Raw genomic sequence first — 25001 nt, forward strand, 5'->3', positions numbered from 1 at the left:
CTTCACACTTTTCTGCCTTAAGCTTCATCTGCCATGTGCCTACCCATTCCACCAGCCTATCTATATACTCTTTAAGTTTATCATGATCCCCCTCACAGTTTTACATTCAGTTTGAGGGAGAGCGGAGTAGGTCCGAAATTACGTTTTTAAACTTAAATAAGGGAAATTATGAGGGCATGAAAGCTGAGCTGGCTAAAGTGAATTGGCAAATTATGTTAGGGGATAGGTCAACAGAGGTTCAGTGGCTAATATTTAAGGGGATATTTCAGAACGCACAGATTAGATAAGTTCCAATGAGTAAGAAAAAGTCCAAGGGGCGGACACACCATCCGTGGTTAACTAGAAATGTTAAAGGGAGTGTTGAACTTAAAGAAAGAGCACATAATTGTGCAAAGACAGGTGGTGGGTCAGAAGATTGGACAGAATATAAGAAACAACAAAGAATGACTAAAAAACTAATAAGGAGGGAATAATTAGAGAGAAAGCCAGCCAGAAATATAAAAACAGATGTTAAGAGTTTTTATAAATCTTTAAAAAAGAAATGAGTTAAAAGAAAGTGAGTCTGGAGAACTGATAAAGGAAAATAAGGAAATGGCAGATGAACTGAACAGGTTTTTATATTTGTTCGTGGGATGTGGGCGTTGCTGGCTAGGCCAGCATTCATTGCTTAATTGTCCTTGTTCAGAGGGCATTTTTAAGAGTCAACCACATTTCTGTGGATCTGGAGTCAGATGTAGGCCAGACCATGTAAGGACAGCAAATTTCCTTCCCTAGAGGACATCAGGTGGGTTTTTATGACAATTGACAATGGTTTCACAGTCATCATTAGACTTTTAATTCCAGATTTTTATTGAATTCAGATTCCACCATCTGCCATGGTGGGTTTGAACCCAGGCCCCCAGAGCATTACTCTGGGTCTTTGGATTACCAGTCCAGTGACAGTACCACTATGCCCCGCATTTTGCATCAATTTTCACTATAGAGGATACAAGTTACAGAAGCAGCTACAAACCAGGAAATGGAAGTGGGGAGGAATCAGGAAAATTACAATCACCAGAGAAGTGGTATTGAGTAAATTGTTGGAGCTGCAGGCTGACAAGTGCCCAGGTCCTGATGGACTTCATCCTAAGTCATAAAAGAAGTGTATGGTTGAGATAGTTGATGCATTGGTTTTAATTTTCCAAAACTCCCTAGATATGGGGAATGTCCCATTAGATTGGAAGATAGCAAATGTAACTTCAAAAAGGGAGGGAGACAGAAAGCAGGAAACTACAGGCCAGTTAGCTTGTCGTAGGGAAAATGTTAGAAGCTGTTGTTAAAGAAACTAAAGCAGGGCACTTTCATAAACACAAGGTAATCAGGCAGAGTCAACATGGTTTTGTGAAAGGGAAATTGTGTTTAACCAACTTACTGGAGTTCTTTGAGGATGTAACGTGCTGTGGATAATGCATTAATACATAACAAGAAATTCATGCTGCCTTTCTTTAACTAAGCTGGTGGATGTACTGTACTTCAGTTTCCAGAAGGCATTTGATAAAGTGCCACATTAAAGTTATTGCAGAAAATAAAAGCCCATGGGCATCGTGGATAACGTATTGGCATGGATAGAAGATTGGCTGGCTAACAAGAAGCAAAGGGTAGGCATAAATGGGTCTTTTCACGTTGGCAATATGTAACAAGTGGTGTGCCATAGGGATCAGTGCTAGGACCTCAACTGTTTACAATTTATATAAATGACTTGGATGAAGGGATGGATGGGTTGGCTGCCAAATTTACTGATGACAAAAATAGGTAGGGCAGTAAGTTGTGAAGAGGACATAAGAGAGTGGGCAAAGATCTGGCAAATGGAGCATACTGTAGGAAAATGTGAAATTGTCCATTTTTGCAGGAAGAATAGAAGAGAAACACATTATCTAAATGGTTAGAGATTGCAGAGCTCTGAGGTGCAGAGGAATCTGGGTATCCTAGTGCATGAATCATAAAAGGTTAGTATGCAGGTACAGCAAGTAATTAGGAAAGCTAATAGAACGTTATTATTTATTGCAAGGGGAATTGAATACAAAAGTAGGGGGGTTATGCTTCATTTGTACAGGGCACTAGTGAGACCACATTTGGAGTACTGTGTATAGCATTGGGCACCTTATTTCATGAAGGGTAATGCGTTGGAAGCATTTCAGATAAGGTTTACCAGACTAATACCTGGAATGGGTGGGTTGTCTTATGAGGAAAGGTTGGACAGACTAGGTTTTTATCCGTTGGAGTTTAGAAGAGTAAGAGGCAACTTGATTGAAACATATAAGATCGTGAGGGGTCTTGACAGGGTGGATGTGGAGAGGTTTCTTTGGCCTGAATTTTTGAGGCGGCGGGCGAGCTCAGCAGGGGCAGGCAAGGGCGGTCGTGGAGTTGATCGTCACCTGCGATCGGCTCCGCACCGCCATTTTACGCGGGTGGGCCAATTAAGACCTGCCCATCATAAGACGAGCCGTAGTGCTCAGCGCTACCTGTGCGGGCGGGGGTAGGAGGGAGAGTCGGGGCCAGTGCTGTTCGGTGCATGCGTGCGAAAGAGCACTTCAGTCTCTCTGAGGCACAGGGCTGCCTCGGGGAGATTGAATCGATATTGAAATAATTAAATAAATAGAGAAAAAGCGTAATTGAACATATCCCCTGAGATGGGGCATGCTTTTAGATCTCGGAAAATTTTAAAATTTATTTAATAAAAGCTTTAGGAAACCTCATCCCACTTGTGGATGAGGTTTCCTAAAAAATGTAAAGGCCGCTTGGCCTTTTCGCCTGCCTGCCAACCTTAAGGTTGGATGGACAGTGTTAACAATGACATTAATTACTTCTTTAATTGCCTTAATAGACTGTTTAAATATCGGCAGGCGCGCAGCTGACTCCAGTGCGTGTCCGCCAAATGAAATATCGCGGGACTGCCTGATGATATCAGAATGCACATCCGATGTCAGCGCACATCATTTTACTTGTCGGTGTGTCGGGCCCACACGCCGACTGAAAAATCCTGCCCCCTCCTGTGGAAGAATCTAGAACTAGGGGTCACTGTTTAAAAATAGAGGGTCGCCCATTTAAAGCCAAGATGAGGAGAACTTTTTTCACTCAGAGGATCGTGAGTCTTTGGAACTCTCCTCCTGAAAAGCTAGTGGAAGCAAAGTCTTTGAATATTTTTAAGGTAGAGGTGGATAGATTCTTGGTAAGCAAGGGGGTGATAGGTTATTGGGGGGAAAGGTGGGATGCAGATTTGAAGTTACTATCAGATCAGCCATGATCTTATTAAATGGCAGAGCAGGCTCGAGGGGCTGAATGGCCTCCTCCTGCTCCTTGTTCTTATCAGTTCATCACTCTCCTCACAGTTCACAATACTTCCAAGTTTTCAGTCATCTGCACATTTTGGATTTGGGCCCTCTACACCTAAGTCTAGGCCATTAATACCTAACAAGAAAAGCAATGGTCCTAATACTGGCCCCTAAGGAAACTCACTGTATACCTTCCTGCAGTTCTAAAAACAACTGGTCACCACTACTCCCTGTTTCCTATCACTCAGCCAACTTTGTTTCTTTTACCTTTTATTCCATGGGCCTCAACTTCACTGACAAGTCTGTTGTTATGTGACACTTTATCAAACACCTTTGCAAGTTCATAAACACATTAGCCTCATCAACTCTCTCTGTTATCTCATCAAAAACTTAATCAAGTTAATTAAAAATGACCTGCCTTCAAGAAATTCAGGCTGGCTTTCTTTAACTGAGCTACACTTATCTGAGTGGCAATTTTTACTAGCATTATTGTTTCAAAAATCTTTCCAAATATTGAGTTTAAGCAATTTTGAACAAGGGCAAATTTGCAAATCCCCAGTTCTCTGGGATCAGCCCCATATTGAAGGAGGATTGGAGGATTATGGCCAACTCCTCCACAATTTCCACCTCACCTCCTCAGCATCATATGATGCATCTGATCCGGTCCTGGTGACCTGTCAACTATAAGTACAGCCAGTCTTGCTAATAAATTCTCTTTTTCAATTTTTAGCCCATCTGGTTTCAAATGCCTCCTCTTTCAGCATGGCTTCAGCAGCAGCTTCTTCTTTGGTGAAGACAGATGCAAAGTATTAATTTAGTGTCTCAGCTATGCCTCCTGCCTTCATGCATGGATCCCTTTTTGTTCACTAATTAACTCCATTTCTCCCCCCCCCCTCGCCTTTTCCGTCCTTTTACTATTTACATGCATGTAGAAGGCTTTTGGATCCCATATTATGTTAGCTGCCAGTCTTTTGTTTTGCCCCTTTCATTCCCTTTTCCAATTCCCCTCTGACCTTTCCATATTCAGGCTGGTTCTCATTTGTATTGTCAACCTGATTGCGAGTGCATGACACAGGGAGTAACCTGAACCTTAATATCTTGTTGAGTTCCTGTTTGCTTGTCTCCTTCCTCGCTCTCTAAAATCTGTCTGCAAGAACTTATCCCTTTTTTTAATCAGGTCATTTGGTACCGATATGGGCCCTGACCTTTTGCTGTTCTCCTTGTCTCCTCAGAGTGCTCTGTAGCTGCTTAGTAACATCCATGACTCTGGCACCAAGGAAGCAACATCCTGGATTCACATCTGCAGCTGTAGAAACAATTGTGTGCTCCCCTAACTATAAACCCAGTAGTAGATTATGCCAAAGTTGAAAGGGAAAAGTGTAAGGGAGAGAGAGACAATGTGTAGGTATGAATCTGCAGACAGCCCAGCACAGCCCCTGTTTTGGCTGTTAAACTGGAGATGGTGTGGCATGACAAGGACTGCAGTGTCGTTTGCCATTAGGAGGCATCATCCCCATAGATCATACCTGGAAGGATGGAGATGGAAATAGATTTTAGATCTGACCCTAACTGCCCTAGCCCTCCATATCAGGTTAACTTCCTGGAACTCAATTTATTATCCCCGGCTTCCTGGAAACTGCGGGGATGGGGTCGGGGGTTACGGGGAGCCCACCCATTCTGACTGGTGTCAGTAATGGAGTTATACAACAAAATTAAAAAAGGGGTAATTTCCACAAAATTTCTTTGAGATCTAAGTGACATCAGAAAGAAAAATAAACAGCATGGGAATGTCCTTTAAAACAGTTGAATAAATATCCTTAAGATGAAATTATGTACACAGCTTGTTCCTGAGTAACCATGGACACTTATTATTCATTTGTGTAAATATGACTCAGTACTTTGCACACATGAACATCAGAAGCTTGCACAATAGGTCTTTGCTCCCTTATTTTAATATACGTAGCCCTGTTCTCGGAAATGCAAGTGAACTGCAAAGTGTGTGGTGACCTTGCATAACGCATCCCTTTCCACGACGTCAGGCAAATGCAATTGGAAAATCTACCCTCTTATGTCATCTCAAAGAAGGAATGAGTGTTGTCAGTCCAGGTCGATAAGGAGATGCCATTGATGGTCATACATTGTGGCAGGGAAGGGGTTGGGTTAAGATTTCTACTCCCTTTGATTCGATGAAAGTTAGTTTAAAAACCTTCTGCTTGCCTTTTTGAGTGGCATGCAATGTTCCTTTTAAGAACCTTTGGTTAGGTTGCTCAATGCCAAGGATCAGCTTTTCTGTGGAGTCACTCTTGAGAATTGCCAAGCAATTTGCATCTCTTTTTGTTTGCAAAATAGAACACACAATAGAAATTCCATTATCTTGTCAGATCGCACCTTGAGTACTGCTTCCAGTTCTGGTCATCAAGAAGCAAGGCAGGTGTTCAATCACTAAAGATAGTGCAGGCAAGACTCACAACACTGATCCCACGAGTAACAGGACTTTGTTATAAACAAAGATTGGAGAAAATTGAACTTTGCACCCTGGAGACTAGATATTTGAGAGAAGATCTTGTAGAGAAAAAAAAGTCAAGGCAATTGAAATGATAAATCCAGAATATTACTTTTAATTAAATTACACATGTAGGACAAGGTTCAGGGAAAATATAGGACCGACATCAGGAAGTTCTTCACGTGAAGAGTGATGAACCTTTGTGCTGAACTCCCAAAGAGTGTGGTGGGGATGAAACTTTTGCTTCAGTAGGGAGAATGTAGGGTTTCTCTGAATAGATAAAGTATGAGTGGTGCAATGGCCTTCCTTTATCATTAGTTATCTCTTTAAAAGTCCAGTTCACACATTTTCTCTTTCATTTTCACTACTAATGTTTTTCGTTACTGCTGTGCTGCTCTAATTGGGATTCCAGCTTGCAGACTCTTTCCTTTACCTTATTAATTCTTCACCACATGTAAAAACCCAACTGGTTCAGGGGAACGAGTCTAACTGCCTTACACACCTGGCCTCAGCATGGCGAAGGAATAAACTGCACTCATTCACTTCTGTTGCTCTGAACAACTTCATAAATCATTTGAAAATGGGCAATAAATTTGGCATCACTCACACCCTGAGAACATTTTAAAAGTAAAGAAATGAAGAAGATGGATGAGAGATACAGATGACCTCTGGGGCTCAATTTCATGCTCATGGGGAGTGAGATCCAAGGTCATGGGAAAGTTCTGTGCATTCAGTTTACTGTGTGCCCAAAATCTTCTAAAAGGCATACCCAGTTTGGAATGCACGATCGTCCTTTAAGGGATGGATATGACTGATATGGGTGTGCTATTTTTCCCACCTGTGGATCTGTTCAAAATTTGAAAATTGTGCATGTTTGTGTTTTTCTTTTGGGGTGTGGATAATCAAGAGAAGGTCAGCTCCACCAACTGAACAGTTGAAGCTTTGAGTTGGCATTATTTATCATGGATTAGAGTGTGGGCACAATCAGCAATCTAAAGTTGCACTATTCTTGAGAAGTATTTTTTCTTCTTTCAAGTTTCCATTCTCCATTTGCATATTGCTGAATATACGATCTGCTTTTAACCAGTGCAAGCAGGCAATGCTTTACAACATAACTTGATTTTAAAAAAGATCTGTTTCAAAATATGTTCCTTGAGATATATATTATATATGTATATTATATATATGGTAACTTGGTGCATTTTGATTAATACATTTAAAAATGGGCTTAATCACAAAAATGACCTTTTTAAGCAATATCTAGTCTACTACCTGTGAGTAATCTGATTTTAAATAACAAAATGACTTCACTCCAACATAATTAGTAAATGGCATTTTACAGTCAAAAGTATCTTTGTAAATTAAAAATAATTTTCAGAAGCTCTTAAAACGTGTCTTAGTGTCCATGCACCCCAAAAATACAGCTTAATTTTTAAGAGCATCCTTGCAAACCTGCAAACAATTAGTGGAACCTTTCAATGGTGATTCATTTGAACTAGGGGTGCATTCAGTTTTTGGGTGGGGCCAGCTTTTGCCGTGATTTTTTTAAAACTAGCATAACAGATTGTGGAAACTCGATTTGCACCGGATGTAATTTGCATTTGAATGGTAGAATCAAACCAGGACTGCCATTTTATGCATAGCGGCCTATGTCAAGAGTACAAAGACAGATTCCACTTTTCATAGAAGTGTGTGCATTAAACAAAATGCTTATAATCTGCACCTAGGTAAAACCCAAAGTGATGCTACCACCATTTCACTGTCGCCTTGTGAGGGCTCTATGGCTGGAGCAGATGTGTAGGTAGGCTCTTCTAGAGGGTGTCCCAGCAGCTGAGATGCCAGTGATGCCCATCCTCAGGGTCAGGGTGCACATGAGGGCAACGCAACAGGCTGCGCCAGCTGCTGTAGCGCAGGGACAGCCTGGGTCATGTGGGCATGAGGCTTTGAGCATATTTCACTCAGAGGGGCGGAGGAGTCAGCTTCAGAAGATGGGGTCCTTGAGTACTGGCACCATGAACATTATCCTTTCCTGCCTCAACCCATCCATGGCCATTCTGCACATCCTTACTTACTAGGAACGTGAGAACACCTGACTGAGGATGCATTCATCCAGGCATCATCACAGGAACAGATCGATCAATGCTACAGAATGCACTACACATTTTGCACATGCCAGTTCACTGCTTCTGCTATTCAGTGGACTTACTCATATGACTCTCCATGGGGTTGGCCAATTTTTCAATGGAGGAGCTCATGTGCTGATATGTCAAAGACACTGTGATGTTTTTGTAATGAATGGATTCATTGATTTTCACCATAAGGGACTGCACTGCCTCAGGAAACACTTGACAGTTAACCACATATCCCCCACTGCTACTCCATAAGCACCTGCTTTGTATATGCTCCCCAAGGCTTAGCATCTCCAGTCAGGTAAGCATGGCTGCAGCTGCCTGTCGTCTGAGGGGGGCTGCCCGTGGTTGCCCCCGTCCCCCGAGGGGGGCCGCCCGTGGCTGCTTCTGCCATTATTATCTGCTGTTGCTCACATATGCCGCCCATTCTAAAGTTGTCTGAGGCCCCCCTACACTAGTGGAGGATGTGCTTGACTCCTGTGACTCGGTTCATTCAAGTGCAGGTTTTCCTCTGAGGCAGCCTTGGTCTCCATAGTCAGCTACTGCTGATCCTCTGCATCGGCTCATTGTAAAAGAGAAAATCACTCACGCGCAATCCTCCTCCTCCTCAGTAGGTGCTTCATCATTTATCTGTCAGTTGCTGGAAGCAACTTCATAAAGTTGGAAGCTGCTGCAAGGTACATTCATGCAAAATTCAATCAGCTTTCACCCTCCCTCTCTCACACATCAATCTCACCATTTACAATTGCCTACGATGCTGCCACCCTTGCAAGGTCAAGGGCCTCCTCCTCCTTGAGCATTAATATTGCCAAGTTGGCCGCACCACCCTCTGAACGACTCCTCGTGGATGTTGCGTGATCTTTTCTCTTGTAATGTGAGTATGAAGAGTTCAGCAACAGTTAATCTTCACAGATGTCTGTTATGGTCCACAGTCAGAAATGATGATCCTATCATTGCCTTGGTCCAGGGCTTACATCACCATCTACCCAAGCATACATAGCTTTGATATCTTCTCTTGGGTGAGAGTTGACACTGCACATATGATCTTGATGAATCCAGGCACAGACTGTCTTGAAACCTTCATGCTCAGAGATGTGCTGTCCCTTTAATGCCCTTGTAGCTTATTCAAGTTGTCAGACCACAGAAGGCCATTGAAGTACTGCACTGGAACCGGGTCCTGATGCCCACACTGTTACAGCTGACCTCTCTGGCGACCTCCAACCATGCATCCTTTATTTGCTTGGCAGGCTGCCTTCTACCGTTGACCAGAAACAGAATGTTCCTGCTGACTCAGACCCACTGTAACATCATCTCCAGGAGCCTTGGAGCCACCCCAACACAACAGACTGCCATGTTACTGCTCTGATCAACTGTTCCCCCGGACTCGGCACTCTTCTGGCTGTATCCGCTTTGAAGGCTGACAGGTGCTCTTTAAATGGACCTGGCCACATCTAACTCCTGCTTCCCCATCACACCCACAGTTCATAATTGGATGGATATCACGGAGATGACCCACTAATTGGTCACCTCCCGCAAAATGTTGATGTCACATCCTATATCCAGACATGGGACGGAATCGTCCCAGATTTGTACAAAGTGCAGTAGCGGGCAGGAAAAAGTCATTTTAACTGGTGGCCGCAATAGCGGCTTTTCGTGCCATATCATCCCATCCCCACCTCATTAATTATGAGGCCACAGGAAACCCTCCATCGCACTGGCCTCCGATTTACCCACCGCACTCTTACCTCGCCGCTTCCTCACGCTGGGCACCACAGACTTGTGTCACACATACACTTCTCAATGCTGGCAGCCCAGGACTGCTCCAGTGAAGACATGGCCCCAAAAGCCAAGAAGAGTGCAGTCCCCCGATTTGAGTAATGCATCTCTGGGGCGTGTTCTGGACACCGTGGAGGCCCGCTGCAATGTCCTCCACCTCCGCTCCGGCCACAGGACGCCCATCAGTCTCGCCACTCCGGCTTGGGAGGCGGTGACAGAGATAGTCGCTGCCAATATTGCGCAAAAGAGGTTGGCCATCTAGTGCAGAAAGAGGCTGAATGATTTGATCCTTGCCGCCAGGGTATGGCACCCAACTCATCACTCCAAACTCTCTCACTCACAAGGCCATCACACATTCACTGGCATCTCACTCACTGCCAGCTCAAGGGACATCACCATTCACTCTCTCAAACATGCCCTCACATCTCCATCTGGCCTCATCTCCTCTGGAGACTGCCACCTCAGCCCTCACCCTCTTGAGGCCGCTTGCACAGATCAACATGTGTCCCCACATACACCCTGGGACACCCCCTTTTCCCCAGTACAGCATTCACCCTGCAGCCACTTCCCATGCCTGAGGCCATTTCTTCCCCCTGCCCCAAACAAGCCATAGCCCTGCATCCTTTGAAAAGCCACCTCCACATTACAGCTGGCCTGGTAGACAGAGATCTACCTGTGAGCCCGCCCCCGCTAAAAGTGATGTGGTGCTGCCTGTGAAGCCTGGCGCTGATGAGCACGAGGGCTGCCCAAAACAAGGTAGGCAAACAAACCTCGAAGTCCGGACAAAAAATTCCACCCGTAGTCCAGATGTCCGGGGGGGCCAGCAAACTCGGGGAAATCCAGCTTCACGTTTCTGGTTGACAACCTTTTGTTAGAATTTCTGTCAGAGCTGTTCTGAGCTGTAGCTCTGTTTCTTGCTGAAGTGAATTAGCTATTCTTGCCAGTACTTTAACTAGTTTTCTGCTTACTTCCCTGCACAGATCTGCCAAGTACTATGACTTACGTTTAATAAATTCAACTTGTCTCCTGCGAACTGCTTTGGAGCAAGAACTCGGTCTAGCAGCTTGTTACGTCGTCCTTGATGTCCCTGGGCAGACAGTGATAGTGAATGATCTCTCTGAGAGCGACCTGGAAAAGCCAGGTAGCACTGACGATGATGAAGACAGTGTTGCAATTGAAGGTATGCTGTTTTGAAACAAATAAGTTGACACAAATGACTAAATAGCGTTTACATTTCTGAGACCGGTAAATAAAAACTGATTAGAATAAGGTGGTTCTGTTAATTTAATAGCTTAATGTACTACATACCACAGAACAGAGCCACATAAGGCAAGCAAATCCTGGCTTTGATCCTTCTTCAATGCTAGTTAACTGGTGTAAGCAGGACAGTGTTGAGCGCTGCCATAAATAAGCTCCATGTCTCTAGATTGGAAAATAAATACAACACCCAGGCTTTCTGTTCCTGAAGACTAGTGCCATCTGCTGAAAAATTCATAGATCTGGACATTTGATTTGCAGGCTTGGCTGTGATCCAGGATAGTTTAAAAGCTTATCTATGTTTACTGTCTAAACTCAAACACGAGGACTGCCACCCAACCAATGTAGCAGGCAACTGCGAGGACCCTGGAAAATTGTGTTGGTAAATGCACTGTTGCTTTTGAGAGATAAGTAGCAAACTATGTGCAGCAAAGAGGTTGGGGTACATTGACTTTTCATCTTCAGGTTCAGACCCAGCATGTTTGATTTTGTGGCTGTCGTCCAACTCTGTTAAATGTGAAAATTGGTCCTGCTCGACCTGTTTCCGAGAGGTCCATGGCACAGAATGATCGAATTCTGTGATCTGCATCGCTCAGTACCAATGGCACAAAATTAGCAGTCTGAATTCAAAAGTGGAGTCATTAAGGGTTGAAATGACATTGAATTTAACAGCACAGAAGGTGAACATTGGGCCAGTCATGTCTCCATTGGTTCTCTGAAAGAACACTTTAGTTCCATTCACTTGCCCTTTTCCATACCCTTTTTTCCCCCAGATATTTATCCACTTCCCTTTTTAAAGTCTACATAGGTTATATTTCTTCTCATGTTTCTGGTAGGCATTCCATATCTGAGCATTTCCATATCAGAGCGTTTTAAAAAAAAAAATATTAATCTCTCCTCTTGTTCTTTTGATCTGAGATTTATGTCCATTAGTTCCCAACTCAGTGACCAGTAAAAGTAGCGTTTCCTCAAAATGCTTCATAATTCTGAGTACCTCTTTAAAAATTGTTTAACCTGCTCCACTCTAATGAAAGGCACTTTGGTTTCCCTAGGGCAGGATTTTCCCCCCCATTGGGGGGGAAGTTGAAGAACGAGCGTGCACAGGCGCACCTCCAATTTGGGGGCGCACCACCATTTTACATGGGTGGGTCAATTAAGGCCTGCCCAGTGTGACATCTGCATGGAAGCGCTGTGCACTCCCTGTGCTTACGGGGAGGGGGGGGGAGTCCCTAAACCCAAGAGTGCGCTCTTTCATGCACATGCGCATGAAAGAGCACACTTAACTCCCTGAGGCTAAGTGCTGCCTCAGGGAGATCGCCTCTACTGTCAAAAACATTAAAAGTAGAGGAAAAAAATTCCCTGACATGTCCCCTTACATGCACCGTCACATGAGTTGAGACATGTCCATAATTTAAAAAAAAATTTTAATTGCATTTTTAAAAACCTACATGAGACCTCATCCCTCCCATGGATGAGGTTTTACGCTTTTTCTAATTCCCGCCAGGGCTCCTGGCCTGCCCGCCAACCTTAAGAATTAAGAATAACCATTAATTAGTTTAATGACTCTGTCAATGGCCTCAATTGGCCATTGACAGGGTCGGCGGGTGTGTAGCTGATTTTGCTGAGTCCCCGCCTACCTGAAAATTTACATAGGGCGCGGTGAGGTCAGGAGTTCCGCCCGATGTCATCCCGTGTCATTTTGCGCGTCGGTGAGTGGGCTCCCCCTCCTGCTCGCTGACGAGAAAATCCTGCCCCTAATCTTTTCTTATAACTAAATTGTCTCATCCCTGACATCACAGTGAATTTCTTCTGCATCCTCTCCATGGCCTTGACATCCTTCCTAAAGTAGGGTGCTAAAAACTGGGCACAGGCCAGGATTTATCAGTTGGTGTGAGGGGGCGGGCCTGACACGTAATATGATGCGTGATGACATCATCGGGCTGTCTCGTGACGTTTCATTCGGCGGGCGCGCGCCGGAGTTGGCTGCTCATCCGCCGATATTTAAAAGGTCTATTAAGGCCATTAAGGAAGTGATTAAAAATAAAAAAACTGCGGATGCTGGAAATCCAAAACAAAAACAAAAACAGAATTACCTGGAAAAACTCAGCAGGTCTGGCAGCATCGGCGGAGAAGAAAAGAGTTGACGTTTCGAGTCCTCATGACCCTTCGACAGAGTCTCTGTCGAAGGGTCATGAGGACTCGAAATGTCAACTCTTTTCTTCTCCGCCGATGCTGCCAGACCTGCTGAGTTTTTCCAAGGAAGTGATTAAGGTCAACTTCATGCTGCCCGTCCAACCTTACGTTTTTTAGGAAACCTCATCCATGAGCGGGATGAGGTTTCCTGAACGTTTCATGAATTAAACAAAAACGTTTTCTGAAATATTAAAACACGTCTCATCTCATCTGATACAGTCACATGAGGGGCATGTTTAATTAAGTTTTCAACACACTTATTTATTCATTTCAAAAGCGCTTCAATCTCCCTGAGGCAGCTCCATGCCTCAGGGAGATTGAAGTGCCTGTGAAAGAACGCTGGCCCCGATTATCCCTCCTCTCCCCGCCCGCTGAGCGCTATGGCTCGTGTCTTGCACTGGGCGGACCTTAATCTGCGCCCCCGCATAAAATGGCGGTGCGGAGCCGATTGCGGGTGGCGTTTGGCTCAGCGACCGCCCACTCCCGCCGAGCCTGCTCAACGCGGGAAAAATTCAGGCCATAATGTTCTAATTGCAGCCTAGCTAATTAAAATTACCACATAAAATGGATTCAGTAGAGGGTTGGGTGCTTCACCATGTGGTGGTATGGGGACAAGAAGGAGATTATGCACTACCCAGCAGGTTGCAGAGGTTTTGGAAGATGCTTGGGAGCAGGTCGCTTGTTCACCTTCCTGAATAGTCATTGCCCTATGGCATGGAAGGATCAAAAGGTGGGGTATCAAAATTTTTTGTTTTAAATGCAGGCAAAATGAATCATCACCATTATATTTTAACTGCATTGTAAAAGTGCTCCAATAACTCACGTCACACTGTGACTTCTTATTTGTCATTCCTGTTTTAGTGACAACGGTTGCAGACTCAGGAAAGAAAAGTAAAAATAAGAGACAGCGCTCATATTCCAATCACTCAGCTTCATCCAGATCATCAAAAACATCAAGTAAGAAAAATACTCTTAAGTTTTGAAGGCTAGAATATGAATTACTCAAAAGCACAATAGTGCAGATTTGAAGTAAAAATGGAAAATACTGGAAATGCTCAGCAGGTCCGGCAGCATCTGTGGAGATAGAAAGAAAGGTAACATTTCAGATTGATGATTTTTAATCAGAACTGGAAAAAGTTAAAGTTGTAACAGGTTTTAAACAAGTACAGGAGGAGGAAAAGTCAAGGGGAACGGGAAGAACGAAAGGGAATGCTGAGTTTTTCCAGTATTTCCTGTTTTTATTTCAGATTTCCAGAATCCGCAGCATTTAGTTTTTTTTTATTCGTATTTAATTCACTGCCACTTCTCTTTAAGGATTGTTTACCTTGAAGTTTTGATCTTCTGTCTGACTGGATTTCCATTTGGCTGTTTTACCTTGTTCACCATCATTGCATTGCTTATTCTTCTCATTTTGATGAGGTATATGCCAAACCTTGCTTTCACAGCCACATCATGTTCCTCAGCAACTGCCTCTGCCTCCTATTTATTCCATGTGGATTTCAACTAAAATTCCACCTGTCATGTTTCCGGTCCATCTATGATTACTGATGCCTCCTAAAAATTTAACGTTCTTTTTGTCTTATTCATTCACGAGATGCAGACTTCGCTGGCTGGGTCAGCATTTATTGCCCATCCCTAGTTGCCCTTGAGAAGGTGGCAGTGAGCTGCCGCCTTGAACCGCTGCAGTCCATGTGGTGTAGATACACCCACAGTGCTGTTAGGAAGGGAGTTCCAGGTTTTTGACCCAGTGACAGTGAAGGAATGGTGATATATTTCCAAATCAGGATGGCGAGTGACTTGGAGGGGAACTTCCAGGTGGTGGTGTTCCCATCTATCTGCTGCCCTTGTCCTTCTAGATGGTAGTGGTTGTGGGTTTGGAGGTGCTGTCTTGGGAGACTTGGTGAATTCTTGCAATACATTTTGTAGATAGTACACACTGCTGCTACTGTGTGTTGGTGGTGGAGGGAGTGAATGTTTATGGATGTGGTGCCTTTCAAGTGGACTGCTTTGTCCTGGATGGTGTCAAGCTTCGTGAGTGTTGTAGGAGCTGCAGTGGGGAGTATTCCATCACACTCCTGCCTTGTATCTTGTATATGGTGGACAGGCTTTGGGGAGTCAGGAGGGGCGTTACTCATCACAGGATTCCTAGCTTCTGACCTGCTCTTGTAGTCACAGTATTAATATGGCTAGTCCAGTTCAGTTTCTGGTCGATGGTAACCCCCCAGGATGTTGACAGTGGGGGATTCAGTGATGGTAATGCCATTGAATATTAAGGGGTGATGGTTAGATTCTCTCGTTGGAGATGGTCATTGCCTGACACTTGTGTGGCGCGAATGTTACATTGTCAGCCCAAGCCTAGATATTGTCCAGGTCTTGCTGCATTTGGAAATGGACTGCTTCAGTATCTGGGGAGTCGCGAATGGTGCTGAACATTATGCAATCATCAGTGAACATCCCCGCTTCTGACCTTATGATGGAAGGGAGGTCATTGACGAAGCAGCTGAAGATTGTTGGGCCAAGGACACTACCTTGGGGAACTCCTGTAATGATGTCCTGGAGCTGAGTTGACTGACCTCCAACAATCACAACCATTTTCCTTTGTGCTAGGTATGACTCCTACCATGGAGAATTTTCCCCCTGATTCCCATTGACTCCAGCTTTGCTGGGGCTCCTTGATGCCACACTCTGTCAAATGCGCCCTTGATGTCAAGGGCGCATGTCAATTTCACCTCGTGAGTTATTTGAACCACTGCTCTCGCCACATCTTGAGATCCATGCTTGAAACTCATGGGCGACATGTTTGCCTCAATCTCTCTCTTCAGGAGCACATAACTCACTCTATCTCAAAGGTGTCACTAATCCACAGTTCTATTTCAGCCTTTGCTTCATCTGGCGCTTTCTTCCTTTTAACTCTCGGGGATCACAAGCTTCTGCAACGCTTGGATTCGATGGGGTGTTGTATCCCCTTTCTCTTTCACTTTACTCCCACCCTATCCCTCCTTCCAATCATCTTCTGCCTTGCATCCTGTCACGGCCCTTCCATTTTTGTTCTTTATTATCCTTCCCCCTTTCTATGTCTCTGTTATTGCTTAGAGCCTGTTCCATCTCTAACCCCTTTCACTTCAGATGACCTGAAGTGTTAACTTTGTTTTTCTGTCCACAGATGCTGCCTGACCTGCTAAATGTTTTTAGCATTTTCTGTGTTTAATTTATTATTGAAAGTTTACTCAAATTTACTGGAATTTTTAATTTGACACAAATTAATATCTTTATTTTTCTGTGACAAAATTAGGCATACTTTGCGACAGTGATCCTTTCTCAACCTCTGGAGCAGAGGATTCTGCAAGACATCCGCTGAATGTTGAATCTATTAATATTGAGGACAGTAGTGTGGCCAGAGAGAAGCCCAAGCTAAGAGCAGACAACACACAGCAGAAGCCTTACTATGAGACTCAATATTCAGAAAAGCACAGAAACTTAGATCAAATCAACAACAGCAAAAGCTCAAGAAGAAGCTCAAAAACATTTTCTTCAGGCTCTTCCTCTGCTCAGACTCCCACTTTGGGACAGATGTCTTCCCAATGCCCAAGGACAAAGGCAGCAACCCAACCACCAACTGTGTTTCTCCCAAAATTGATCTATGAGATTGTTACTAAGGTGGACAGTGCTGGAGTGGCAAAATTATCATCCTTTCTTCCGCACCATTCAGTTCATTGGATAACCTCCTTTCACCCTTCGTTGGCCAAAATGATGACCTCCACAGAGCAATCCCTGTATTATCGCCAGTGGACAGTGGCTAAACAAAACCATATGGATTTTAACAAAGCACAGAGTAGAACCGGGGCATTTCATCCACGCAGACTTCTGCTGAATGGTCCACCACAGGTGAGGGGGAGGGGTGGATAACAATAGGTCATAAAATGCTTTATGGCGAAAGCTATAAAAAGTTGGGAGTGGAATTACAGAAGGACAGAGCCACATTAGGAAAGTAAGTCCACTCTTAATAGACTTGAAGTCAGAAAATTACACATGTCCCTTCTCAATTTTGGTCATAAACATCCACCGGCCCATTTATGTCAGTGATTTGCCCCAGCGTCATTGAGTCCACTGTCAATCATGGGGTCTATACATTTTGTATATCTTTCACCATTGGCTGAGTTTAATCCAAATGTAACATGTAAGCATATTGCTGTTTGAAATGGGAATTGCAGGTGTAAGTATGTGGCTGGAGATTATAACAAGCTGAGGCTGCAGTAAGCAAGCAATGAAAATTTTGGGGTGTTCTATGCTAAAGGCGCAGTGTAAATGCAAGTTGTTGTTGCCAGATTGAGTGCTTGTCAGATTGTATATGGATTGTTAGTATAAAACTTTTAAAAGCATGTCACCAAATGGAAGATCTGACAGGAACACCCAATGAAGGGAGAAAGGCATTGAAAGAAGACTGCACATTTTAAATGAGGCTCACCTACAAATGCTTATGAATGAGGTGCAGCAATGGAGAGGGGAAGAGAGAGAGAGAGAGAGAGTGACCCAATACCTGTGAGAGGAAGCTGCAAAAAATTGTCCTGTGTACGATGCGGAGGGAATTGGCAGTGGACTGACTGCCATCTGTCTGTTTCACCTCCCTGAGACCACACAACAATGCTGGAAAATGTTGAAGGACCAGATATGGGTAAGAAAGGTAATAAACTGGTCAGTCTGCTTTTTCTTCTTTGGGCATTCTGCACATCAACGCATGGTTCACCCTCTAAAATAATGGCTGCACAAGTCATCCTTCACCCTGCACCATGGTTAGGGGGGTTGCTAACTTGGAATCTTATAATTTGTTATCATCTCCTCCAACAGCAACTGTTTGCATACAGAACCATGAAACCCCTTCACCCACAACAGGGTGATTCCAGCAGATTTATATATCAGCTATCTGATATTACCTCTGACACTTCCCCCAAATGCTAGCATTCACTTAATTCCCTTAATCTTGTTGAAGGAGGTACCAGTGCACAATACCAGTGAAAGGGAAGGCACCAGAGGAAGCATTCTGGACAATAGGAGGCAGATCACAGAGCAATTAAGAGGAACTATATTCTAGACATGGGAGATGTTGAGATGAGTGGGACATTACAGTTGGCCGTTTAGAGGATGTGCACCTAAGTGGTTGCCATAGCATCCTTGAATTATCAGGCAGCCAGAAACTTTCATCCTCATTTCTGTCTCAATTCCGATTGCGGGTGTGGTTGGGGGGGGTGATGAAGAGGGAGGTGGCAGTTATGCTCACAATTTCTTAGTTTGTGTTCCTTTACTGCAGATCCTTGACAGTGACGTTGTGGGGGGAGTGTGAAGGTGGGCCGAGGGGGGTGGGCGGTGGTGTTGCTGGTGGAGGTGGTTGAGAAGGATGAGCAGAAAGACATATTTCTATACTGGTAATGAGAAACAGGATGCTGAGCAAAAGACCATATAAGAGTCATTGGAGCTACTTTTTGCACCCTGTTTCTCTGTTACAATCTCACTGCCATCTTCTTGTGCCTCTTCATGTTTTCTTACTCTTGTGCAGCAGCTCAGATCCTTGGGGGAATTAGATAAGTGAGGTTGTGACATCATGTTACTCATAGAATGTGAGGAATACAGAGGAATTGGGTTTGAGTGAGGGTCCTCCAATCTTACGGTGGAGATAGTAGTGAAGGCTGCCCACGGCTTTGGAATCATGGGAGTCAGAACTAATCGGTACATCAAACATGCATCCAGGATATAAAGCCTGCCTCCAGGGATGTGTGGCAATGGATAGATCATTTACAGCATCATATTTTAGTAGGCGCTCACCTTATAAGAAGTAAGTCAATGGCTGTACCTGCACAGAAGCATAACCCCTGCTGGCAATGACTTTAATACCTGCTTCCAGTCAGTGAGGATTAGGATATAGGTTGCTGTCCCTGGGGCTTTCAGGACTTGATAGCAGCCATTTTACAGTCTGGCCACTCATTAGTGGATGCACAGATCTGGGACAAAGTAAAGTGACAGTGGCTGGATTCAAAACAAAAACAGAATTACCTGGAAAAACTCAGCAGGTCTGGCAGCATCGGCGAAGAAGAAAAGAGTTGACGTTTCGAGTCCTCATGACCCTTCAACAGAACTATGTGAATCCAAGGAGAGGGGTGAAATATAAGCTGGTTTAAGGTGGGGGACTGGAGTTGTTGGGTGGGGGGAGAGAAGTTGTGGGGGGTGATGTGGTTGTAGGGACAAGCAAGCAGTGATAGGAGCAGATCATCAAAGGATGTCACAGACAAAAGAACACAGGTGTTGAAGTTGGTGATATTATCTAAACGAATGTGCTAATTCAGAATGGATGGTAGGGCACTCAAGGTATAGCTCTAGTGGGGGTGGGAGGAGCATAAAAGATTTAAAAATAATGGAAATAAGTGGGAAAAGAAAAATCTATATAAATTATTGGAAAAAACAAAAAGAAGGGGGAAGAAACAGAAAGGGGATGGGGATGGAGTTCAAGACCTAAAGTTGTTGAATTCAATATTCAGTCCGGAAGGTGTAAAGTGCCTAGTCGGAAGATGAGGTGCTGTTCCTCCAGTTTGCGTTGGGCTTCACTGGAACAATGCAGCAAGCCAAGGACAGACATGTGGGCAAGAGAGCAGGGTGGAGTGTTAAAATGGCAAGCGACAGGGAGGTTTGGGTCATTCTTGCGGACAGACCGCATGTGTTCCGCAAAGCGGTCTCCCAGATTACGTTTGATCTTTCCAATGTAGAGGAGACCACATTGGGAGCAACAAATACAGTAGACTAAGTTGGGGGAAATGCAAGTGAAATGCTGCTTCACTTGAAAGGAGTGTTTGGGCCCTTGGACAATGAGGAGAGAGGAAAACAAGGGGCAGGTGTTACATCTTTTGCGTGGGTATGGGGAGGTGCCATAGGTGGGGGTTGAGGAGTAGGGGGTGATGGAGGAGTGGACCAGGGTGTCCCGGAGGGAACGATCCCTACAGAATGCCGACAAGGGGGGGTGAAGGGAAGATGTGTTTGGTGGTGGCATCATGCTGGAGTTGGCGGAAATGGCGGAGGATGATCCTTTGAATGCGGAGGCTGGTGGGGTGATAAGTGAGGACAAGGGGGACCCTATCATGTTTCTGGGAGGGAGGAGAAGGCGTGAGGGCGGATGCGCGGGAGATGGGCCGGACACGGTTGAGGGCCCTGTCAATGACCGTGGGTGGAAAACCTCTGTTAAGGAAGAAGGAGGACATGTCAGAGGAACTGTTTTTGAATGTAGCATCATCGGAACAGATGCGACGGAGGCGAAGGAACTGAGAGAATGGGATGGAGTCCTTACAGGGGTGTGAGGAGATGTAGTCAAAAGTTTTATCTTAGTGGCTGGATTCAAGTTGCGTAAGGCTGCCCTTTGTCAACAGCAATACACATGTGGACTTTTCTTTCAAAGCACCAAGCAAGGGACATGTTTGAGGTGACACCAGACTGCCCAGCATGAGCTCTGCAGATGCAGCCAGAGGTGTCTTTCTGCCAGGGATAAACTGCCACAAGAGAAGGGACACCTCAATCCAAGGAGCTGTTTGTACCACAGGAGCAATGAACCACCCCTCACAATGCTGGCCATCAGGTCACACTGTGGCAAAGCATTAGAATAGTTGGGGAGGCATGGGAAGAAAGGCACATTTTGGCACTTATGCCTAGCAGTGTCAGGATAGAGTGAAGTGGTTTATGCTCAGTTTTGAGTTGCTTATAATTAAGGAGAATGTGTACTTACATGGTGCTTAAAGAGATTATAATTGTACATGGAAGGCTTCTGTGATGTCCTGCTCAGTTATTTATTCATATCATGTAGACTTATGTAGTCATTCAGGACCAGGGAGGACTAGGAAATGTACCAGATTATTGGTTTTGTAATTTACATGAAGGTGGGTATAACACTGGTTGTAGTGCTCCTCAGTTCTTAGTTGGGGTCATTCCTCATGGCACCAATGGCTGCACCTTTCACCCACAAGCTATCTGTTTATTTGACTATCATGTTTTTAAAAGCTGAATTTAAGTTCTCGAGCAGCCATGATGGGATCTGAATTTGCATTCTCAGGATTATTATTGAAGATTTGTTTGCATCTGGTTACACAATCTGGACATTCAGCATGTGGTATCCACTTCCTGTTATGGAAGTTGAGGGAGTTACAGTTCGCTGCTCATAATACTACTTGCTAACAAATTACTGTAAAAGCAAAATAAAAGCAAAATATTGCAGATGCTGGAAATCTAAAACAAAAATTGCTGGAAAAACTCAGCAGGTCTGACAGCATCTGTGGAGAGGAAGACAGAGTTAACATTTAGAGTCCATATGACTCTTCAGCAGAACAAATTATTGTACTCAGTACTTTAAAGAAGCCAGCAAGATGATAAACTATACAGCACAAGCTTGCTGCTGTTTTGCTGTCAGGCTAAGCTAAATGAATGCCCTAATTCTCCTGAGAAATGTGTCAGGTTACCCAATGACTGGATGTCACCCTGGGTGATATTGCACAGACCTTTAGCAGAAATGAACCTCTGGCATAACAAATTGACTGTGGTCATTGCTTTCAAAGCCAAAGACACAGTAGTTCAGGCAGATAGTCTTAACTGCAAGTCTTCATTTTTCTTGTCACTTGTATGGCATATATTTCCCATGCAGAGATACTCACTAGAATCAGCATATGATCTGTGTGGCCTATAAAACTTTAAGGGGCATCGGGGGTGGCGGGGGGGTGGGGGGGGCACTATAACTATCAGTTCCCCTTTATCAACTCTGCTTTTGTTATATCCTCAAAGGACTCTAGCAAATTTATCAAACATAATTTCCCTTTCACAAAACCACGTTGACTCCATTTGATATAAAAGGTTAAAAACAAAAACAGAATTACCTGGAAAAACTCAGCAGGTCTGGCAGCATCGGCGGAGAAGAAAAGAGTTGACGTTTCGAGTCCTCATGACCCTTCGACAGAACTTGAGTTCGAGTCCAAGAAAGAAAGGAAATATAAAAGAAAGAAAGAAATATAAAAGGTTATTGCACAAGATGGGAGCTCACGGTATTGTGGATTGAGAGAGACTCCAAAAAAGTGCAGCACAGAGGGATCTGGGTGTTCTTGTGCATGAAACACAAAAAGTTTGCATGCAAGTGCAGCAAGTAATTAAGAAGGCAAATGGAATTTTGGCCAGTGTTGCTAGGGGGTTGGAGTTTAAAAACAGGGAAGCCTTGTTACAAATGTACAGGGTGTTGGTGAGGCCACACCTAGAGTACTGTGTACAGTTTTAGTCCCCGTATTTAAGAAAGGGTATACTGCATTGGAGGCAGTTCAAAAGAGATTCACTAGGCTGATTCCTGGGATGAAGGGGTTGATTTATCAAGAATGGCTAAACAGGTTAGGCCTTTATTCATTAGAGTTTAGAAGAATGAGGGATAATCTTATTGAAACATACAAGATTCTGAGGGGGCTTGGCAGGGGAGATGTTCAGAGATGTTTCCACTAGTGGGGGAATCTCGAACTAGGGGACACAGTTACAGAATAAGGGGACACTCATTTAAAACTGAGATGTGAAGGAATTTCTTCTCTGAGGGTAGTCAATGTCTGGAATTCTCTACACCAGAGAGTTGTGGAGGCTAGATCACTGAAAATATTTAAAGAGGAGGTCAATGGATTTTTAAAATATTGGGGAGTTGAGGGTTGAGAGGAGCTGACACAAAAGAGGAGTTGAGGCCTGGGGCAGGTCGGCAATGATATTGAATGGCAGGGCAGGCTTGAGGGGCTAAATGGCCTACTACTCCTCTGATTTCATATGATCTTATGTTCTTATGATTGCATTAAGCTTTTCTAAATGTCTGGCTATTTCTTCCTTAATAATGAACTCTAGCATTTTCCCAACAACAGATGTTAGGCTGACTGGCCTATAGTTTGCTGATTTTTGTTTTCCCCCCTCCCCTTCTTGAACAGGGGCATCACATTAGAGGTTTTCCAGTCCATTAGGATCCTCCCAGAATGGAGTAGAAACCCTGTGGAAATGAATCCTGCCTGCCCTGGAATCCGCTCACAAAATTGTCAGTATATTGTTTGTAAGCTCCCAGCTTACCAAACCAGTCAATAAACTTTGGGGCTCTTATTTTCCCTAATGAATCAAAATCTGATTATAGCGATGCCACTGGCCCACCCTCTTGTCCACACCCCAAATTCCCAGCAATCCTATTTGATTAGGTGGACAATGTGACAGTTTATAAACCATGTGAAAGGTAATGGATAAACAGAGAATAGCAGTTATGTGAAAGGAGGTCATACAGGACTTCATTACACAAAATAAAATGTGCTTTAAAATGATGATTGATGCTACTTTTTCCCTTTAAACGGTTTTAAGGCAGTTCCCACAAGTAGGCCCATCTCCCATCATTCAGAAACTCTATGTTCTATTTGATTTTCCCAGAGTTAGGATACCCTGGAGAAAGGGGTGTAATTCTCTGTTTGAACTAAAACAAAATGAAGGGATTTAAAAGGGAAAAGGGATCGATGGGAAAAGGATAGACTACATTGTTAGTGTTCACCTGCTTTCCTTCTGCTCAGGTCACTAAAACCTTTGCAACTTTGCCCAGCTTCTCCTGTTTCAATTTGAGACCTGATTTACCTCCCCATCCATTCGCACATTCTTTGTCTCTCCTGTGTCTTTGATTCCTTTTATTATGCTTCTTCCTATCATCTCAGCTCCTGTGAGTATCACCCCAGCCACCTAACCACCTCCAGTTTGTCTTTTGTACAGATAAAGGGTCATTCTACCCTGCTTCCTCACTTAGTGTTGGTGGATGTGCTTTTTTTTTTCTCTGCCTCCCACTTTTCTTTGTTCTTTTCCTATCTGATATGTTGCTCATTTTGTTGCAGTTCTGATAGAGGATTGTACCCAAAACATTAACTTGTTCTTCCACTTGCCTGACTGACCTGTTGTCTGTTTCCAGCAGTTGTAGAATTTTTCGGTTAATATAATTGTTTTTAAATTACATGTCCCACTTGCTGACATTGAATTCCATCTGCCATATTTTAGCCCATTCTTCCCAACTTAATTACTATCCCTTTGTAGTTTCTTTTGGTCTTCTAAAGAATTAACTATGTCTCCTCCTATTTTGAAACTTTCTCTGGACTTATCCCCAAATCATTGATAAACATTGTGGGCTACAAATTAGGCCCTTTAACACTTCCTTTGGGTGCTACATCGACATTCTGTCCCCAGTATTGTAGGCAAGAAAGGCCTGCATATGCCCAACCAGAATTGTGCTGCCTGCTATATTGTTTAAGGAAAAACAAAAGGAGTCCTTAAACAGTGTCTGGAGGATATAATAGGCTCTTTGAATATGTAAATAAGGGGGATAACAACTGCCTGAGGTTCCTGCTGCAAGATCAGTTTGTCCTGAGGCATCCCTGCACCACTAGTTTTACTCAGGGAAACCAACAGATACCTACAGTCAAAAAAGGTAAGTAATTATCTCTGAATGTGGAGCCGGGCGGAGCTGGTGTGCCACTGACATGCCCTTAACCCGGGGACCACTGTAAGCTGCCGCTCCCACCCTGATTCCTATGTCCCTCCTCGTACTGTATCCATGTTTAACAGCATCTGCAGTTCTGATTCTAAATGTTTCCTACTGAGTATCTTGTGGTTTCTTCTCAAGAGCTTCACACCCCTGTCTTGTGATTCCCCCACCTCAGTTATCAGTGGGATGCTACAGCACTAACTTTGCCCTAATCTTCCATAAGTTGCCTTCTTGGGCTTCTTCTGCAGAGTGCTCCTCTTCAAATGAGATCTAAAGCCCAATATCTAAGGCTC

At 44.0% G+C, this 25001-nt stretch overlaps 1 protein-coding gene across 1 annotated transcript in view; it reads left to right on the forward strand.

Annotated features, from left to right (window-relative positions):
• greb1 (growth regulating estrogen receptor binding 1) overlaps nucleotides 1-25001 on the forward strand; it is a 342458-nt gene that overhangs the window by 264203 nt on the left and 53254 nt on the right. Inside the window, exons 24-26 of the mRNA XM_041187420.1 lie at nucleotides 10700-10899; nucleotides 14031-14126; nucleotides 16462-17054. Of these exons, the coding sequence (XP_041043354.1) occupies nucleotides 10700-10899; nucleotides 14031-14126; nucleotides 16462-17054 (889 nt within the window). The remainder of the gene's footprint in view (nucleotides 1-10699; nucleotides 10900-14030; nucleotides 14127-16461; nucleotides 17055-25001) is intronic.

Source organism: Carcharodon carcharias, chromosome 5 (genome assembly GCF_017639515.1).
Source record: "Carcharodon carcharias isolate sCarCar2 chromosome 5, sCarCar2.pri, whole genome shotgun sequence".
In the NCBI taxonomy this organism is placed as follows: Eukaryota; Metazoa; Chordata; class Chondrichthyes; order Lamniformes; family Lamnidae; genus Carcharodon; species Carcharodon carcharias.